The sequence below is a fragment of the Pleurodeles waltl genome, chromosome 10, assembly GCF_031143425.1.
Source record: "Pleurodeles waltl isolate 20211129_DDA chromosome 10, aPleWal1.hap1.20221129, whole genome shotgun sequence".
NCBI lineage: Eukaryota > Metazoa > Chordata > Amphibia > Caudata > Salamandridae > Pleurodeles > Pleurodeles waltl.
This window is the reverse complement of record NC_090449.1, coordinates 921,571,262-921,591,679: the sequence shown is the minus strand read 5'-3', so window position 1 is coordinate 921,591,679 and position 20,418 is coordinate 921,571,262. Positions and strand designations below refer to the sequence as shown.

The following is a 20,418-nucleotide window of genomic DNA, read 5'->3' as shown; positions in this document are numbered from 1 at the left end:
CTGCTGGACTCTTCTGGTTGCAGGGATATATAGGGCTTGTAGGTTCATCAAGAACCCTAGGTACCCAGAGCCAATAAATGAGCTGCACCTTGCAATGGGTTTTCATTCTATACCGGGTATACAGCAATTCATTTGCTGAAATATAAAAAGTGAAAAATAGATATCAAGAAAACCTTTGTATTTCCAAAATGGGCACAAGATAAGGTGTTGAGGAGCAGTGGTTATTTGCACATCTCTTACTAGCATGTGAATTACAGGGCATTTGCCAGATAGACGTCTTTTTTACACATTGTCTTACATTTGGAAGTTAAAAAATGTAGAGAAAGACAAGGGGCAATAACACTTGTTTTGCTATTCTGTGTTCCCCCAAGTCTCCTGATAAAAATGGTATCTCACTTGCATGGGTAGGCCTAACGCTCGCGACAGGAAACGCAACATGGACACATCACATTTTTACATTGAAATCTGATGTGTTTTTTGAAAAGTGACCAGCTGTAGATTTTGCCTCTAGCTCAGCCTGCACCTAGGGAAACCTACCAAACCTGTGCACTTTTGAAAACTAGACACCTACGAGAATCCTAGATGGAGTGACTTGTGGGGCTCTCGCCAGGTTCCGTTACCCAGAATCCTTTGCAAACTCAAAATTTGGCCATAAAAACACTTTTTCATCACATTTCGGTGACAGAAAGCTCTGGAGTCTGAGAGGAGCCACAAATTTCCTTCCACTCAGCATTCCCCCAAGTCTCTGATAAAAATGGTACCTCAGTTGTGTGGGTAGGCCTAGCGCCAGTGAAAGGAAATACCCCCAAACCACTATCTCGACACATTAAAATGATCAAATACAAAACTACCTGTTTTTGCGGGGGCACCTGCGTTTTTGGTCCTGGGCTCAGCAGTTATCTAGAGAAACCTACCAAACTCAGACATTTCTGAAAACTAGACACCAAAGGGAGTCCAGGGAGGAGTGACTTGCGTGGATCCCCCAATGTTTTCTTACCCAGAATCCTCAGCAAACTTCAAATTTAGCTAACAAATCACATTTTTTCCACATTTCTGTGTGGGATCACCGTACCAAGACAAATTTCCTGCCACCCAACGTTCCTCTCAGTCTCCCGGTAAAAATGATACCTCACTTGTATAGGTGGGCCAAGTGCCTGTGACAGGGAAGAGCCAAAAACATGTAAAAATTGAGGGGGAACCAAAGCGGGTCCAAAAGGGCAGTTTTTAGGCTGACAAGTGCAGCAGAATCTCTACCGATATAGATGAGACAAAGCTGGGTGGTAGGAACTTTGTGGATTCCAGCAGATTCCGGAAGGTTCCATCACAAGAATGTGGGAAAAATGTGTGATTTCCAGCAAAGTTGGAGGTTTGCACTGCATTGTGGGTAAGAAAATGGTGCAGGGTGCATATGAAGCACACCACCCAAGAATCGCCCAGATGTTTAGTTTTCAGATGTGTCTAGGTCTTGTGGATTTTTCGACATGGCAGCATCCCAAACTCCAAAAAGTGCAGCCCTCACCATTCCAAGTTGGACGATTTTTGGCTCTCATGGCCCAAATGTAAAACCAAAGCCCAAAATAATCAAATGTCCTCTTGCTTGCCATGGGATAAGATGTTTTAGTGTGCGGGGGGAGAGCTGAAAGACTGTTACCCCTTTCAGTTGGGGTGGGGGCATAACCAGGCCCATACTGGTTGGTAGCCCCCACACCACAATGTTTTTTTTTTATTTTTTATTCCCTGGCAGATAGTAGACTTTCTGCCCCCCTCGGTGTGTGGATTGGGGGTAATTGCCCCATCTGCCCACTAGTGGGCAAAACAACTTTGGCCCTATTTATTTGGGATTGGGGTATGGCCATTCACCCACCCTCTTATTTTGGAAAAAAAATCTTCCCTGGTCTCTGGTGGGCTTTCTGTCCACCTTGGGGTCAGATGGGCCTTCTAAAAATATGCCGATGTGCCCCCAAGGGGGGCAGATATGGCCAACAATAATGTGCCCCCATGGGGAGCGACCCTTGCCCAAGGGTCTGCCCCCCCAAACAAAACACACACATACACACACACCAATCCCTGGTGCCTAAGTGGTTTCTGCTCCCCCCATGGGTCAGATTGCCCTAATAGAAATAGGCTGATCTGCCCCCGAGGGGAGCAGAAATGGCCTAAAATAACTTTGCCCCCCACCCAAGGGAAGCAACCCTTGCCTAAAGGGTTGCTCCCCTTGCGTGAAATTGGCACAAAAAAAAATCCCTGGTGCCTAGTGGTTTCTGACCCCCTTGGGGGCAGTTTGGCCTAATAAAAATAGGCCGTCCTGCCCCCAAGGAGGGCAGGAATGGCCTAAAATAAATGTGCCCAGCAGGGGAACGACCTTTGCCTAAAGGGTCGCTCCCCTTGGGTGAAATTGACACAAACAAAATAAAAATCCCTGGTTTCTAGTGGAATCTGCCACCCTTGGAGGCAGAATGGCCTAACAAAAATAGGCCAAAATGCCCCCAAGGAGGGCAGAAATGGCCTAAAGACAATTTGCCTTCCAGGGGGGCGACCCTTGCCTAGGGGGTCACTCCCCACAAATAAAAAAATAAAATAAACAGAAAAAATCCCTGGTGTCTAGGGTTTTCTGCTCCCCTGGGGCAGATCAGCCTGACTACAATAGGCCGATCTGCCTCCAAGGGGGCAGAAATGGCCTACAACAAATTTGCCGCCCCAGGGGAGCGACCCTTGCCTAAGTGGTCGCTGCCCTCACGTGAAACTGACAAAAAAAAAAAAATCCTTGGTGTCTAGTGGTTTCTGCCCCCCTTGGGGGCAGATAGGCCTAATAAAAATAGACCGATTTGCCCCCAAGGGGGCAGAAGTGGCCTAAAAGTACATTTGCCCCCAAGGGAGTGACCCTTGCCTAGGGGGTCGCTCCCCACATACATAAAAAAAAAGAGAAAAAATGTATCCCTGGTGTCTAGCGGTTTCTGCCCCTTGGAGGCAAATTGGCCTAACAAAAATAGGCCGATCTGCCTCCCAGGGGAGCTACCCTTGTCTAATGGGTCACTCCCCACATATAAAAAAATAAAATAAACAAAAAATATTGCTGGTGTCTAGGGTCTTCTGCCCCGGGCAGAAATGGCCTAAAACTAAATTGCCCCCATGGGGAATGGCCCTTGCCCAAGGGGCTGCTCCCCTTATTCAATTACAAAAAAAAAAATCCCCAAAAAAACATTTGTCCTCCGATCAGCGGTGGAAGCTGCGCTTCCAGCGCAGAGGGGCAGCCCTCTGACGAGGTCAGCGCGATTGCAAGCTGATGTCATCAGATGCTACGGGTGGGCCAGGAGGGGATGGGGTGGAAGGGGAAGCGATTCCCCTTCCATCCCTGCCCAGGGGAGGGGGTGCCAGGCCTCCGGGGGGATCGCTTGCGCTTCCCCTGTGGACCCCTATCTGGACGGTCCTGCCCAGGACATAACCATTACGTCCAGGGCACCCAAGGTGTTAAAACCTCAGTAATCTTAAAAGCCACTTGTGATTGCTACCCATTTAAGAAGAAAATAATGTTCCAAGGTGACTCCAAATGTTAACTGAATAAAAGACGGGTGAAGTCATTTCCCTGATTTGATCAACAATGCTTGAATACATGCACAAAATGTGGGTGACAGATTCTGTGTTGTAGTCACAAAACATGCATTGCACCAGACTAATTGAGGGCTTCATTTATGGCAGAAGATCCAGTGTTGAAGTAAGCTCAGAACAGTAGTTTCCTTTATAGGTACTTCAGCCTGGAAGAGAAAGACAGAGGTAAGCTTGGGCATGTTGTGATTTGTAAGTGGAATTTACTAATGATGCATAAAATGCTACTTTAGTTTAGTCTTTAATGTGATGAGAGTTGATCTCCCATTCCTGAGCTCTTCCTGAGACAGTATAGATACGGAAGGCATTACATGTGTTTTTCCAGATACTATTACCCTTTTCAACAAAGGCAGCCTTCTATAAATAGGATTTTAATGAACCTTCTCATAACGTTTTAAAATTATAGCATGTTGTTATATAATCAGCTTCTCTTGCATGGCAGTGCTCCTTAATCCACATTCTAACTTCATCTGAGTGTGTGATGCAGATCTTGACAGTTTAACTAAAGCTCTGTATGTATTGAACTGTGCCAGGTCAAAAACTATGACATTTCCACAACAAAGAGCCCGATTATGAGGACGTACCTGCTGTGGTGGTCCAACCCACTGCATCCCCGGTGGTCCGCCCACCAGATTACAATGATGGCAGTCAGACCGCCACAACACTGCCACCATCGCCAGGATCAGAGATCTCAATGGGTTGGCGGTGGTGAAAGTCGTGGTCAACAGCTGTGGTGCCGAGTTCAGCACCACCCTACTGATCATGACTTTCCTTTCAGCCAGCCTTTTCATGGACTGGCTGAGAAGTGGGCCAAGAAAAGTCTGTCAGAAAGGCAGAGTTGGTGCCACAGGAGGGCAACCGCGAGGCCCACGACCATGTTGTGGGCAGTGCAGGAGCACCCCTGTCACCACTCTCATAATGCGCAGTGTGTGGCGGGTTTGGCCTTGGCTTTCTCTGTGAGCCGAGGCCAATGCCGTTGCACTGTTTCCGCCAGTCAGCTTGGCAGAAACATCATAATACTGTGAAGGGGAGGCTGCCAGCTTGGCAGCTGCCTCCCCATCACCATATTGGAGTTCTGGTGGGGCTGACCGTCAAATTCATAACTAAGTCCAAAGATTTCAACTCCATCTATTACAGATGGGTATAACTTTACATTTATTTCGGTCAAAATTTGCTGTTAAAAAAGATGTGCTAATTGTTTTAGCTATTAAGCATAAAGAGTAGTATAATGAATTGCTTTTGCTTTGAAGTGTGTCCATGAGGCCAACATGGATGAAAATAGAGTTTGGTCCACCCTGTTGAAAGCAGGCGTAATGTCCAGAAAGTAGACCTAGGGCGAGGATGATGAGATATTAACACTGTGAAGACAAGATTTTTTATCAAGGTTCCAAGTGTCAAATTGAAACCCTGTGTAGTTAAAGGGGATCAACTTGGAGATCGGAGTTCATTGGTCTAATTGTCTCTTAAGAAATATAGCAAAGAATTGTGCATCGGTGTCCAATAATGTGCTGAGCCTAAATTTTGCCAGATAGGAATAATAATACTTTTATTAAGTAGGAAAAGTATCGACCCCTGTCATGACTCAGGGTTATTTTCTGATTGAAGGAACAGTACCTGGAGAAGCATAAGCAACTAATCAGTATTGTTCTTGAAACTTTCACATATATAATAATATCAGCGAACTATTAGCCCCATGTTGAGTCAACAAAGATGAGAAAAGATGGACACCATAACAAGCAAACAGGTTGCTAAGCCCCTTGGATGAATGTATGGTTGCTACCAGCATTTTACCAAAATGGTGTGGTGTCACTCCTTTCTTAGTACTTGGGCAGTATCTGATGATTGTTTTATGAGTAAGCTGGTTCCCCTTTGACGACCTCTGACGGTAGCAGCCAAGGTGCTGACTAGTAAAGTCTTGTTGTAGAATCAGCTCTGGAAGGATCGTTTGTAAAGCATTACCCGCTTCAAATACCCATTCGAGGAAATGGGGCTTCAGTTTGAGGATTTCTCGTATCAATCTACAAATATACAGTGGCAGCAGGTAAATAAATAAAAGTGCAAATATCAGGAAATTATGAATGTAAGTGAAAACAAACCAATTAACAATTAACAAAAGTGGCATTCTCTACTAAATCATGCAAAGAGGTTTGCCAGTTAAATTCTATCATGCAAAATGTCGACATTGAGTCATTAAGAGACTTCTTTTCTATTGAATTTCTGATCAACACGTTTTTATAAAAGTTGCAAACCAAATTAAAGCACAAGACCACACAGACAGAAACATGCCAGCAACAAAACATAAGGATACATATTAATTTTCAAAAAGAAAAACTAGTTTACTTATTAGCATTTCGTGATGGCGTACAATGCTGCAAAATAATTTGATACAATGTATTTAAAGCAAAATATTTCAAAGTACTGCAAAACTAAACTGTAACCCTGAAATATTTTGCATTTTGGCTTTTAAATTTCTGTCAACCAAGTTCAAATATTTTGGTTCAACTCCTATTATAACAACAAATTCATTGTGCACTTATTTTCCAATCTGCAAAAATGAACACACCATCTAAAGTTCACATTTTCAACATGCTAAAATATGAACTTTAGTGATAATTCGAGTTGAAATCAAGCTTTTGGTGCTGTTCACATTTTTCATGGCGTTCTGAAGTCTCAAAAAGCAAACTAAAATTAAAATAATGTGAACAAAAATACAAATTTGGGGTTTTTAAGCAGTGGCATTAATTTCACCAATGCAGTGTGTATAAGTATACACATTAGATTGGAATGGTAAAAGGTAGAGTTACTCAGCAAGTGACTAACACTTGTTTAATGTTTTCATTTCAGCATACTATATAAAAGTAGCAAGGCATTTATTTATCAAATATTATGGTTAAAACTTGAGTTCATATCTCGTGATTTTTTAACTGGTGTATTTAGACAAAAGAATGACGTGCGGGGTGGCAGAATATTGAATTTAATAACCCTATTTGTAGTTTGACTACAAGTGTTTAATTATATTACATATGTTTGGCCCTTTTACCTTTTAACTTTCTCTGGTTTTCTTTCACGTAGGCGACCCTTTTGCTTTGGGTCGTAACGTATCCTTTGGGGCTTTCCATTTGACGCAGCACCATTTTTCTAACAACTTTCTTTGCAACCTGGTTCCTGCAGTCAGTCGGTTGGGTTTGGTAAGCAATGCCTCTGTCAGGACAGAAGCAAAGAGTATGTATTCCCAAGAGATTAGGCTTAAAAAAACATTGGTTAGTAGAAAGGTTTTGTTAGTAAAGCAAATAATTAAGATGGAGATCAGATCACTTTCAAACTAATGCATTTTATTTGTGCTCAACACACTGAAAACCTTCAAGATTTGTAATAAGCTATAGCACAAATGTTACAATATATGTATTACAATGTATGTATATTATATACAATATTTGAATATTTACACTTTTAATAAAAGTACGATTTGTACTAATGATGTAACAACCCTACATATAATTATTAAAGATTTAAACTAAATTAATGATACAATCTTTGATTGCACCTCGTTAAATGTGGTGCAGCATTATATCCTAGTTGAATGTTGGGGGATTCTTCACTAAAGGCCTGATTCACTGTCATGTTTTTAGAAGGGATAAATATGCACGTTGAAGGATATCTTCTATGATTTTAGTATTTTTTTGATTTAACAAAAATCCCAGAGCATACACACCTAAATCCACAAAATCGCCTAAGACTACCCTTCGCTCACCTATGACTATTTAGCTTTCTTTTTGTTTTAATAACAGCTTTTTCCTCATAGAAATAGTATGACTGAATAAATCCTTTGCCCTAGACCCTGAAAATGATGGGTGGTTTAGGATTGTCATGTCTGATTTACAAAGTTACTCCTACCTCTCTCCTCAGATAGATTTATGGTAGTAAATGGGATGTAAAACAACACATTTCAAATATTAGTAGTTATGATTTTGAGGGTGTTTCTCCCATTTACCAATCCTTTACCTGCGAACATCCATGTTTACTTTCCAACGATAGAAGTACAACATTGGGAAGCAATAACTTACAGAGAGATTTATTGTGATCAATAATGGAATTTGCTTTCATAGAATTAAACTGTTCTTGTGAATAAAGAAGTTTATATCTATGAATGAAAATGTAATGGTTTGTACACCAGCAAGCACAAATAGAAAATGCTATTTTCTTGTCATTGGCACAAAGAAGGACGCTATCTTAATACCTTCATACATACATACATTCATCAATTTTAATGAAGTGTGAAAGAGTTACACCATTATTCATTTCCATTTAGAATAATCATTATGTGTGTTTAAAATAAGATATATCCTAACATTGAATTTACACTGACTTTTTGACTATCAGCTACATATTTGACACGCAAACAATCGGATATGATCATTAGAGCAGCGAGTTGCTTGCACCTGAAAAGTTCATTAAGTTGACTGCTGTAGTCTCAGATTATGAGAGTCAGTAGACTTGTTGGGACTGAATAGCAGGGCTATCTTGAAGAAGTGAACTAAAACACATGTAAAATAAGATCAATTCAGTGCTATTCTAATCCATGCAAAACAGGGATCTAATAATTTCGAACAGAAATTACCTATATTGATGCAGGAATTAAACCTAGATATTTACTACACTGAATATTCATATTTTAATCAACAAGTAAAGAACATTTTTCAACATTGGGTAATTTTTGAATTGCATATTTTTTTTAATTGTTGCTTAACCATCAATATTTGTATATACAGATATGCTAGTAAAAGCTTGGCAACGAATACAGGCAACCAATATAGGGTCAATAATACTTCTAAGTACTCAAATGCACAATGATTCTTATGATTTAATTTATTTCTTGTAATGATGCTCAGTATTTGACATGAGACTCGGCCACATTTAATTTGGACTACATTGTGTATGCTTTTGCATGTACATGAAGTTGACACTACATTGAATGAATCAATTTAAGATATAGAATTGAATTAAATCATAACAATTTGAGAAGAATGATAAATTGGAGACATTTTTTAAAAGCAACTTCAAGTAGAAAGATTAATAATCCACATATAGACCACTCTAGAAAAGCCACCCTGACTTCAGGGGACTGCTCACCACTTGAGACTGTCCACCAGTACTAAGAAATATATATCACTTCTTAAAAAGACTCAACCACAGGGTATGAAATATGTGATAAAGCAAAGAAGGAGGGCATATTCCTTAGTAAAATTGATACTAACATCGCCACGCCTGGATCTCTCCCAGCGTCATGAACCCTGGTCTCATCGCACCCCAGCGATACCCTGCAGTGCTCCTTCAATTGCTCAGTCTGGGGTGCTTCTCGTCCTGCTGCTGTCTCACTGTGCCACACAACACGGTAGGAGCCTTCACCTGCACCCACTGCCAATTCATCTGCAGCAGCCTACCCAAACATCCCAAGCAAGGTCCGCAAAACCATCAACACCCCTCCCTAACAGCACAAGCAAACATGCACACCTACACACTCACATGAATACTACTCAACACATGATCTCTCTACAAACAGCCAAAAACTGGGTCCTGCTGAGCAGTGATGCACTGGTCCTCCCCTTCCTCATGGGAACCTGGCTCAACTCCACTTCAGCACTTAACATCACTGCAGCAATCCCTGCTGGCTACAAGAATACAAGACAGGACCACCATCACACACCAGATGCTCAATGTAATCAGAGAGCTCAATTCATGGAACACCTGCACTTCAAACTACAAACCTCTGGCAGTTTCACCCTAAAATAAACCCTTGTCTACCAAACACCCAGAGTGCAAGCTTCCCTTACCACCCTCATTACAGAATTCATCCTCCCTCTCACCATTGACTGCAGAGCCAACATACTCCTCAGTGACCTCAACTTCCACCTAGAAGACACAACTTACTCCTGCTCCACAGCACTACCTGAAAGCCTGAAAAAATGGTCTAACCCAACTTGTCTCAAAACAATACACATTGTAAGACACACACTGGAGCCCATTTTTACCACCAGTGAGAGCATCAAATACAACTTCATTTCACTCACATGTTCATCAACCACTGCATCATCTACTTCCAAATCAATGCTACAAGCCGATGCAACTGCAAGCATCAGCCTACCCAGCCACATCTGGGGCAAAATCTCAGAAGCAAGCTGGCTCAATTCCACAGAACAGACCAAACAATCCCCACTGATAACCTCATTGAGGACATCACCAACTTCAATAACTGGATCAAGTACTGTGAAGACAACAAGAAAAGAAGAATCAACAAACAGGCCAGTTGTTACACAGAGGACCATTGAGATTCCAAACAACACTGCAAAAAGCTAGCAAGTAATGGAGAGCCAGTCACAAAACCAGGCTGCACTAAAATGATACAACCAGCAACTGAGGGAAACCAAGAAAAGAATGCTAGCTGAATGATTTAAATTGAGCTCTAACAGCAGCAAGGAAATCTTCAATCATCAAGGAATTGACCACACGTAGTATGAGCCCTGCCTAATAACTCTGGATTGGCCAAACTTCTTCCACAGCAAAATCTCAAACATATACAGCAACGTCACAAACCAACCAGACTCTAGTGATCTCATCCCCATCCTGCCCATCAACAAACAAGATGGCCATCTGACTAAATGGAAAACTGTCACCAAAGGAGGCACTGGATGATCATGCAACCCACTACTCAGGAGCCCCAAAAGACCCAGGCCCCAGCACTGCTACTACCTCGGAGCTTCTCTCAGCAGCATCAACCTCACCTACATCCTCAACACCTCCATCACATCCACCACTTTTGCGGAAGACTGGAAGCATGCCATGTTCAACTCCCACCTAAAGAAGTAGTCAGTTGACTCAAGCCAGCTGAGCAACTTCCATCCAATATCTCTCTCTTTCCCAGCCAAAGATATAAACAAGACCATTGACAAGCCACTCACAAGCCACCTTGAACACCACCACCAACTGAACAACACTCAATCAGGATTCAGAAACAAATATAGCACACATATATCACTTATCACAGCCACCAAAGACATCTGGACCATTCTGGACAGATGAGAAAATAGCAGCCTACATCCTCCTCCAGTTCTCCACATCATTCAACACAGTCTGCCACAACACACTCATTAGAAGACTCCACAAGATCAGAATCTAAAGACTCACAATCAACTGGATATTGTCCTTCCTCATGGGAAGAACCAAAAGAGTCAAACTGCCACCCGGCATACTGGAAACCCTGATCTGCAGAGACACCCGGGGCTACTCTATTAGCACAACGCTGTACAGCATTCACATGACACCACTCACCAACAACTTCCGATCCCAAGGCAACACCATCTTCCCACTGACAGACAAGATACCCACCACCAGAACCAACTTCACCAACTGCATGACCATGGTTGCAGAGTGGATGAGAACCAACTGTGTGAAACACAACTCCGACAAGACGGAAGTACTGGTCTGCAGAAAAATACCTCCTCATGGGACACCACCTGGTGGCTGGCAGACCTAGGACCAACACTCACCGACCAGGCCAGAAATCTGAAGATCATCCTGGATGACAAGCTCACCATGACAGCACAAGTCAACATACTGTGTGCTGCCTGCTTTCACATCCTTTGTGTGCTATGAAAGATCTTCAAATGACTGCCACATTACTCCAGATAAATCATCACACAAGCACTTATAACAAGCAGACTCAACTACAGCAATGCACTCTACTCAGGAATCTCCAACCAGCTCTTACACAGACTTCAGACCATGCAGAATGCTTCCACAAGACACATTTTCAGTCTAACACACTGCACCTACGCCATTTATAAACACAGCCAATGCAAGCTCCACAGCAGGCAGTGCATAATCTGAGTGTGCTGTCAGCACAGACAGTGCAGCAGCAGTGGCCTTGGCTCTCCGTGAGAGCCCAAACCAGTGCTGCCACACTGTTTGTGCCAGCCAGCCTGGCGGGGAACTTATAATATGGCAGTTGGGAGGCTGCCGGCTTGGCAGTTGCCTGCCAACTGTCACATTGGCGCTCTAGCCCTCGGATGGCCAAAGTTATAATGAGGTCCTTAGTTTCTGAAATGGAAGTCAAAGATCTCCAGGGGAAAAGGCAGAAGGCTGTATCTGAAGACAATTCCATGAGGCCAGATAACTCTTTAGTGAAGGACTGCTAAAAGGATTTGTTGCTGCAGAGAAGAATGCAGTTCTTGAAGCTGGAAAGTCGTTCCAACCAGTGATGCACCCTCGGCGGATAGGCAAGCAGGTTGGTCCTGATCACCGTTGGTTCTCAGAGCAGTTTTTAGCCAAAGATGTATCCCTACTATTGAGTTTTGACTATTTTGTCACCTTCAGCGCCACTTCCAACGGTCCAGGGCTGACACTGCACAACTTGGAGGGTCAGGACTCACTCAGACTAGATTCAGGGGTGGGTCCAAGGTGAAGGGATCCTTTTGTGTCTGCGAGTCTTAGATCAGGAGGCCAGCAAACTAGCCTTTTGGTGGTCCTGGGTTCAAGTTGCAAGTCCAGTCCTTCTTCCCCAGCAAGATGGCAGCAATTCAGCAAGGCAGCATGAGTGGCAGCTCTCTCAGCAGCACAACAATTATTCTTCATGGCAAAGAATCCACAAGTCAATGAGTGGACTAAGATTTGGTGTTCAAGGTCCTATCTGTATAGCCTGGTGCCCTCATCCTGGAAGGTGAAAGAAAGTTCTAGACGTGGCTTTACAGTGCTGGAATTTCCTGACTCCCTGCCCTGGCTCCAAGCTGGCAGCAGTAAAAAAAAGTGAGGTGCCATACCCTTTGTGTGATGGCAGAGCACTCCCAATTCAGTTGCAAGTGGGGCTGTGCTTAGCTCCTCCCCAACCTGCTAGCAACTGACCCAGTTAGGCACACCAAATCCCTCTACTGTGTGACTGCCTTGGAGGAATTTACTACGTCTGTCAGTTACATCCAGTCATATGACCCATGTCAGGCTACAGCACAAAAGGGCTAAGAGCAGAAAAATGCCAACTTTCTAAAAATGGCATTTTTAAAATTCTAATAAAAAGCAGACTATAACATTAAAGTGAGGTTTTCATTACAATTCCAAAGACACCAAACAAGCGATATCTACCTGCTCCCAATTTTATATTACAGCTTATTCAATGTAATAAGGAATCCCCAATGTTATCCTATGGGAGGGGTAGGCCTCACAGTAGTGAAAAAATGGATTGTAGGAGTTTTCACTACCAGGACATGTAATACTTAAAAATACAGGTCTGTCCCTTTAATTACACAGTACCCTGCCCCATGGCTCTCTAGGATGACTTATATGTAATAAAAGGGAAGTTTAGGGCTTGGCAAGGGGCTTTTAATGCCAATATTGTCACGCAGTTTAAAATGTGCATTCAGGCTGCTGTAGTAGGCCTGAGGCGTGTGTCAAGGTGCTACTTAAGTTGGTGGTACAATAAGTGCACAAGGGCCACTGGTAGCTTTTATTTTACAGGCCCTGGGTATATGCTATACTGCTCTACATGGGACTTATAAGTAAATGAAATATGCCAATTGGGTATAAACCAATTTAAACATGTTTTAGGGCAGTGAGCACAGGCACTTTAGCACTGGCTAGTAGTAGAAAAGTGCACAGAGTCTTAAGGCCAACAAAAATAGGTTCAGCAAAATGGAGGAGGAGAGGCAAAAAGCTTGGAGGAAGACCATCCCAAGGCTGACAGCTCTAAATGTTATTAATAAAATTGCCACCCCTGTCACAAACGTTAATTATGATAGAACCAATAATTCAATATTTACAATTGCTGTATTGTGTAATTCAGCAGTAAAGACCTGGAACTTTTTTTTAGGTCTGGCTCCCGCTGGGAGGACATGTATAAAACAGTGCAGCAGCAAGGTGATTCAGCCTGTGGGAAGCCATGATGAGAAGTATGCACACTATACATTTGAGCCTATTACTAATTGGCTGAATGTTTTGGGTTTATGCAAAGGAGCTTCTTGAAAGAACCACAGGGCAGTAGTTTTTGCAGTCCTCTGACCACACACCCAAGTCGCACTTTGTGCTGGCGTCTGTGTAGCTAAGTTTGGGATGGTCAAAATGCCTTAGGCGGTCATTCTGACCCTGGCGGTGAAAGACCGCCAGGGCGTAGGACCGCGGGAGCACCGCCGACAGGCCGGCGGTGCTCCAATGGGGATTCCGACCGCGGCGGTAAAGCCGCGGTCGGACCGGCACCACTGGCGGGCTCCCGCCAGTGTACCGCCGCCCCATTGAATCCTCCACGGCGGCGCAGCTTGCTGCGCCGCCGAGGGGATTCCGACCCCCCCTACCGCCATCCAGATCCCGGCGGTCCGACCGCCGGGATCCGGATGGCGGTAGGGGGGGTCGCGGGGCCCCTGGGGGCCCCTGCAGTGCCCATGCCACTGGCATGGGCATTGCAGGGGCCCCCGTAAGAGGGCCCCTAAATGTATTTCACTGTCTGCTGCGCAGACAGTGAAATACGCGACGGGTGCAACTGCACCCGTCGCACAGCTTCCACTCCGCCGGCTCGATTCCGAGCCGGCTTCATCGTGGAAGCCTCTTTCCCGCTGGGCTGGCGGGCGGCCTGAAGGCGACCGCCCGCCAGCCCAGCGGGAAAGTCAGAATTACCGCCGCGGTCTTTCGACCGCGGAACGGTAAGCTGACGGCGGGACTTTGGCGGGCGGCCTCCGCCGCCCGCCAAGGTCAGAATGAGGGCCTTAATGTTTTATCATATTTAAAGTTCTGTTCTTCTAGAGGAAACATAACTTTCTAGTCAATCAATATGCAGCTTGTGTACTTTGCCATATCACAATAATGTCACGTCTGGAATTATTTTAGAGTTTTCTGCGTTTTACTTTATTTTACTTTATCAATTATCGCATTGGATCAGTGATAACAATGTTTGGGGTGGATGTCTAAAAGCCTTTGCAGTGTTTGTGCCAAATTTGCATCATTTTGTTAATGCAAATTCAGTGAAAAACTAACTCCATATTTATACTAGACCTGTCTAGTGTCAAAGTTATGGCGTTAAAGTCATTTTCTGGACGTGGAAACCTACCTTGCATCAATGATATGCAAGATAGGTGTTCCTGTGCAAAAAATGACTATCTGGCCTTAGTTCCATATTTACCCCCATGCTAAAATCACACATGGGGGGAGGGGTCAAATAATGGTGCAAAGCTTGCTCTGCACCAATATTTAACACCTGGGTCAGGGCAGGCGTTAGGGCACCTGTGGGCCTATTTCCATGGTGGAACACCATGGAATAAGCTCACAGGTGCTCTCCCCAGGCCACATGGACACCCCCACCCACACCGGAGGGACAGCGGAGGATGGGGGACCCCATCCGAGGTAAGTATAGGTAAGTACAGGTAAGTATCATATTCTATTTTTTTAAAGTGTCATTGGGGGCCCTGAAATGGGCCCCCTACATGGCACAGGGTGAAATGGCCACTCCCAGGGGCACTGGTCCCCTGTGCTCGCCACTGGGGTGGTGGGCATGACTCCTGTCTTTTCTAAGACAGGAGTCGTAGTATGGATGGTTTTGCGTCAGGAAATAATGCTCAGCTGGTTAGAGTCATTTTTTCTTACTCTAACCTGCCTAACGTCATTTTTTGGTGCAAAACCCCCTTCTCCCATACCGCCACCCCATCCCAGATGACATCATTTTTTTCTACTCTAGCCCACCCTTTGCACTGGCTTTCACCATTCCATAAATATGGTGCCTGACTGGCACTCAGGAATGGTGCAAGCTGGTGCCACATGTTTTGATGCAAAACTGCGTTAGTGCAGTTTTGCACCAAAAAGTATAAATATGCCCCTTATTGTCCCCAGAGCAAGCAATCTCCTCTAGAACGCGTGATCTGTACTACAAGAGCATTGTTTTCAGCTGGAGGAAGTGAATAGTATTTATATTGTTACTAATAGCATTATAGGAATAGTCGCCACTGGGAAAAGAGTGAGAGGTCTTAGAATGGAAACCTGCTGGTGAGAACTCACTGCCCTGCAAGTAGTCTTTGTGAGTGATTACCATCCTAGAGAAAAAAAGTCTCTAGGACAGTTACTGTCATGCAACTGCCTGTTAAAACAATTTAGTTTTTAGGTATTGGTGTAGACGCTGGCTATCGCATCGCAAATGCAAGCAAAGAAAATACTTTAAAATAGATTGATTAACATCACTTATATCACATATTAGACCCCCCTTTCATGCCAAGTTGAGTAAAATGTAACATTATAATGAGCACTGGTAAAGTTTCTCAAGCTGTTTTGATACGCTGACTGATGCAGAGGCATTTACATATACTTTTTGCCTTAGCACACTGAATCCAGACTAAGGGCCTGATTACAACTTTGGAGGACGGTGTTAAACCGTCCCAAAAGTGGCGGATATACCACCTACCGTATTACGAGTCCATTATATCCTATGGAACTCGTAATACGGTAGGTGGTATATCCGTCACTTTTGGGACGGTTTAACACCGTCCTCCAAAGTTGTAATCAGGCCCTAATTGTCTTTGTGAATGCTTGTTTTTATTCATTTAAGAAGTCTATATTAATAGATAGACGGAACAATATTTCCTGTCTTTATCTATTCTGCTTTCAGTGAACTAAAATAGCACTTTCAGGGAAAATATTTTTTAGTTTCCATGTTCACCACATCAGCATTGTTGTACCCAATGCAAGAGACCTAGGCCCGTATTTATACTTTTTGACGCTAAACTGCGCTAACGCAGTTTAGCGTCAAACTATTTTGCGCCGGCTAACGCCATTCTGAAGCGCCATGCGGGCGCCGTATTTATTGAATGGCGTTAGCCGGCGCAAGCAGACCGGCGCTGCCTGGTGTGCGTGGAAAAAAACCACGTACACCAGGCAGCGCCGGCGTTGGGAAAAATGGCGTTAGGGCGTCTTAAAATGGCGCAAGTCAGGTTGACGCTAAAAAATCGTCTTAACCCGATTTGCGCCATTTTAAACGACGCCCAGACGCCATTTACATGACTCCTGTCTTAGTAAAGACAGGAGTCATGCCCCCTTGCCCAATGGCCATGCCCAGGGGACTTCTGTCCCCTGGGCATGGTCATTGGGCATTGTGGCATGTAGGGGGGCACAAATCAGGCCCCCCTATGCCAAAAAAAAAATATAAAAAAAAAAAATGTATACTTACCTGAACTTACCTGAATGTCCCTGGGGTGGGTCCCTCCATCCTTGGGTGTCCTCCTGGGGTGGGCAAGGGTGGCAGGGGGGGTCCCTGGGGGCAGGGGAGGGCACCTGTGGGCTCATTTTGAGCACACAGGCCCCTTAACGCCTACCCTGACCCAGGCGTTAAAAAGTGGCGCAAATGCGGGGTTTTTTGACCCGTCCACTCCCGGGCGTGATTTTTGCCCGGGAGTATAAATACCACGCATTTGCGTCGCCGTCATTTTTTTAGACGGGAACGCCTTCCTTGCATCTCATTAACGCAAGAAAGGCATTCACGCAAAAAAATGACGCTATTTGCCCATACTTTGGCGCTAGACGCGTCTAACGCCAAAGTATAAATATGGCGTTAGTTTTGCGCCGAATTTGCGTCGAAAAAAACGACGCTAATTCGGCGCAAACGGAGTATAAATATGCCCCATACTACTTTTTAAATAGTTCTTTAAAACCATTGTCTAGATATGCCCTTCAATATGACTAATATCTACTTGGGCTGTTGACCACTGGATGACATGAACCAACTTTAAATTGAAAAGCTCAAAACAGAAATACACACACTTGGTGATTGGAAACCCTATGACTCTCTCTGTGCCTCGCCTGACAATCTAGGACCACCGCCAAAAATATATAAGGAGGTAAAAAACCTCAGACTAACCTACTCCTAGCTGTTAGTGAATGCACATGTGGACAAGGTAGCCAAATCAAGCTTTCTCACAATAAGAACACTGAGACACATGTTTCCTCACATAGGCTTTCCACAGAAGTTTGAAGCTACTACCTCTCTTGTCCTAGCAAAACTGGACTATGCTAATAATCTGTATCATGCATCACCTTTGTCAACTACAAGAAGATCACAATGAATTCAGAAAGCTGATGCTAGACTACTCCTGTATGTAAAGTCAAAAGCACACATCTCCCCTGTGTTGAGGGCCCTACAAATGTGTCCTGCACTGGTTACCAGTTGCTAGAAGATCCACCTTGAAGCTGCTTTGTATTACACACAAAGCAATCCATAGCAGAGGACCACTCTTCATCAGGAAGAAAATCAACACATCCAACAAAGGAACCTATGTTCAAGGATGGCTCCCTGCCTCAACATTCCTATAGCCAAGAAAAAAACATGCATGGAATATCTTTCTCGGTTCAAGCACCAAAATATGGAGCTCACTACATGTACAACACAAAACTATATATAATTCCCACTGACAACCATCTTAGCTTCAGAAGATTAGTCAAGAACAGGCTCTTTTCTACTTGACAACTACACTCACAACACAACAGTATACTCATACATGACAGACTAAGCTTCTCATGATAAACAGATGAAGTTATTCTTATACATGTTATTGTACATTGAACTATGCAGATGCATTTATATAAGGCGAAGAAATGTATATTACACCACAACATACTTGTGTATATCAGACAGTGTTATAATTTCTGTCTATGTACCTATAGGTGCATATACAGAAGAGTATGGCCCTCATTCTGACCTTGGCGGGCGGCGGAGGCCGCCCGCCAAAGTCCCGCCGTCAGGTTACCGTTCCGCGGTCGAAAGACCGCGGCGGTAATTCTGACTTTCCCGCTGGGCTGGCGGGCGGTCGCCTTCAGGCCGCCCGCCAGCCCAGCGGGAAAGAGGCTTCCACAATGAAGCCGGCTCGGAATCGAGCCGGCGGAGTGGAAGCTGTGCGACGGGTGCAGTTGCACCCGTCGCGTATTTCACTGTCTGCGCAGCAGACAGTAAAATACATTTAGGGGCCCTCTTACGGGGGCCCCTGCAATGCCAATGCCAGTGGCATGGGCACTGCAGGGGCCCCCAGGGGCCCCGCGACCCCCCCTACCGCCATCCGGATCCCGGCGGTCGGACCGCCGGGATCTGGATGGCGGTAGGGGGGGTCGGAATCCCCTCGGCGGCACAGCAAGCTGCGCCACCTTGGAGGATTCAATGGGGCGGCGGTACACTGGCGGGAGCCCGCCAGTGTTGCCGGTCCGACCGCGGCTTTACCGCCGCGGTCGGAATCCCCATTGGAGCACCGCCGGCCTGTCGGCGGTGCTCCCTCGGTCCTCCGCCCTGGCGGTCTTTGACCGCCAGGGTCAGAATGACCGCCTATATGTCTGCTACTATAACTTTAATAAATGCCATGAAAACAATCTGCATACTTCAATACAAGATAAATGAGCACACAAGACCATGTAAACATTACTACTTCTATACATGCATTAGTATTTATACAGGGGGAATTTCTCCATCCAATACAACCTTACCACGTGCCATGTGCATATGTGTGTGTATAAGTTCATTCATTAATTTTGTGTATGAAACAAATCCTCTTTTCACAATTTGTCCCTCCTCTCTCTGACTCATCCCAAAACTTTCAGACTACTATGAACCCCCAAACATCATTTTCAAACTTTCCCGCCTTTCTTTTAGCCATGTCAGCCAACTAACAGACACACAGAACCACTACATACATAAATAACTTACTACTTACCCTTTCAAATCCATTCCCATCATTTTATCACTGTGCTAAACTCTACTAACCACACCAGGAATCAAGAGCACAAACCTAACGCAACTAATGCAAAAAGAAACCAAAGCACCTGAACTGGATCTCCAATGGATTCAGTGAGGAACCTAGGAATTAAGGGGCATATTTATGGAAAGTGTTGCTGCACCGAGTGCAGCACCACCTTCCCTGTGGCCCTTAGCAACCCCCAACTCCCACCATGTGGGCGTCTTATTTAAAATATGGCACACCATGGCACAGGGTAGGGGGCAATAGTGTAATTTTTCATGACTCTATTGATGTACTCTACGGAGTACATGGGGGCCCCTTATACATAATGGAAGCCCCCTATTGATGCCTGCTCTGAGCACGCATTAAAAGTGCCGTACAAAATGATGCAAGCACATTTCTTAGATTTCCTTGCACCATTTTTTCAGCCCCCCCTAACAGAGGAAAGCCTGCTTTGAATACATTATTCCTAGCGCAGGCATAATGTAGCGCAGAGGGTTACAAAGTGGCCCAGTGCATGCATTGTCCTACTTTGTAAAAATGGCAGTAGGATTTTTGCCTTGTTGGGCCACATTAGTGTCAGAAAAAATAACGCTAATGTGGCGCAAGGTGGCGCTAGGGGCTTATAAATATGCCCCTAAATTTGATAAGGATATCTCCTTACACCCTCAGGTGATGATGGTGACTGCACATGCCTCTGACTCCTTAAGTCTTTAAAAAACACATTATTAAAATAAAATGTGCATTAAGCCCATATAATACCATTGGCCACTCCCTGATTACCTTGTGTTTAGGCTATGCATATGCCCTGTCCCTTGGTTTGCCTCACTGCCTTGTCTGTTTGCTCCAGTTTGTTCAAAATGCTGCTTCTTAACCTTCCTTGGCAGCAATCTATCTCAGCACATCTAGAAAGGTTACATTTACTCCTGGTATACAGGTGGATTCTGTTTGAATTGTTGATGCTGATGTTCTGAGTCTTCCGTAAGAAAGTCCCCAAAGTACTTGAGTGACCGACTTAGTCCCTATCTCTCTTGTAGACTACTCAGAACATCTCATCTACTCTTATTACAAACACCAAAACTTC

The 20,418-nt window shown here is 44.5% G+C and overlaps 1 protein-coding gene across 4 annotated transcripts in view; it reads right to left on the bottom strand.

Moving 5' to 3' along the window:
* TMEM196 (transmembrane protein 196) overlaps window positions 1-20,418 on the bottom strand; it is a 297,345-nt gene that overhangs the window by 17,027 nt on the left and 259,900 nt on the right. For 3 of the 4 annotated variants that reach the window (XR_011199188.1, XM_069211688.1, XM_069211689.1), the window contains exon 4: window positions 6,644-6,848. The exons of the other annotated variant lie outside the window; for it this stretch is intronic. Coding sequence is in view for 2 of the 3 variants with exons in the window: in XM_069211688.1 (XP_069067789.1) it covers window positions 6,644-6,848 (205 nt within the window). In the remaining variant the exon portion in view is untranslated. The remainder of the gene's footprint in view (window positions 1-6,643; window positions 6,849-20,418) is intronic. 4 annotated transcript variants of the gene reach the window in all.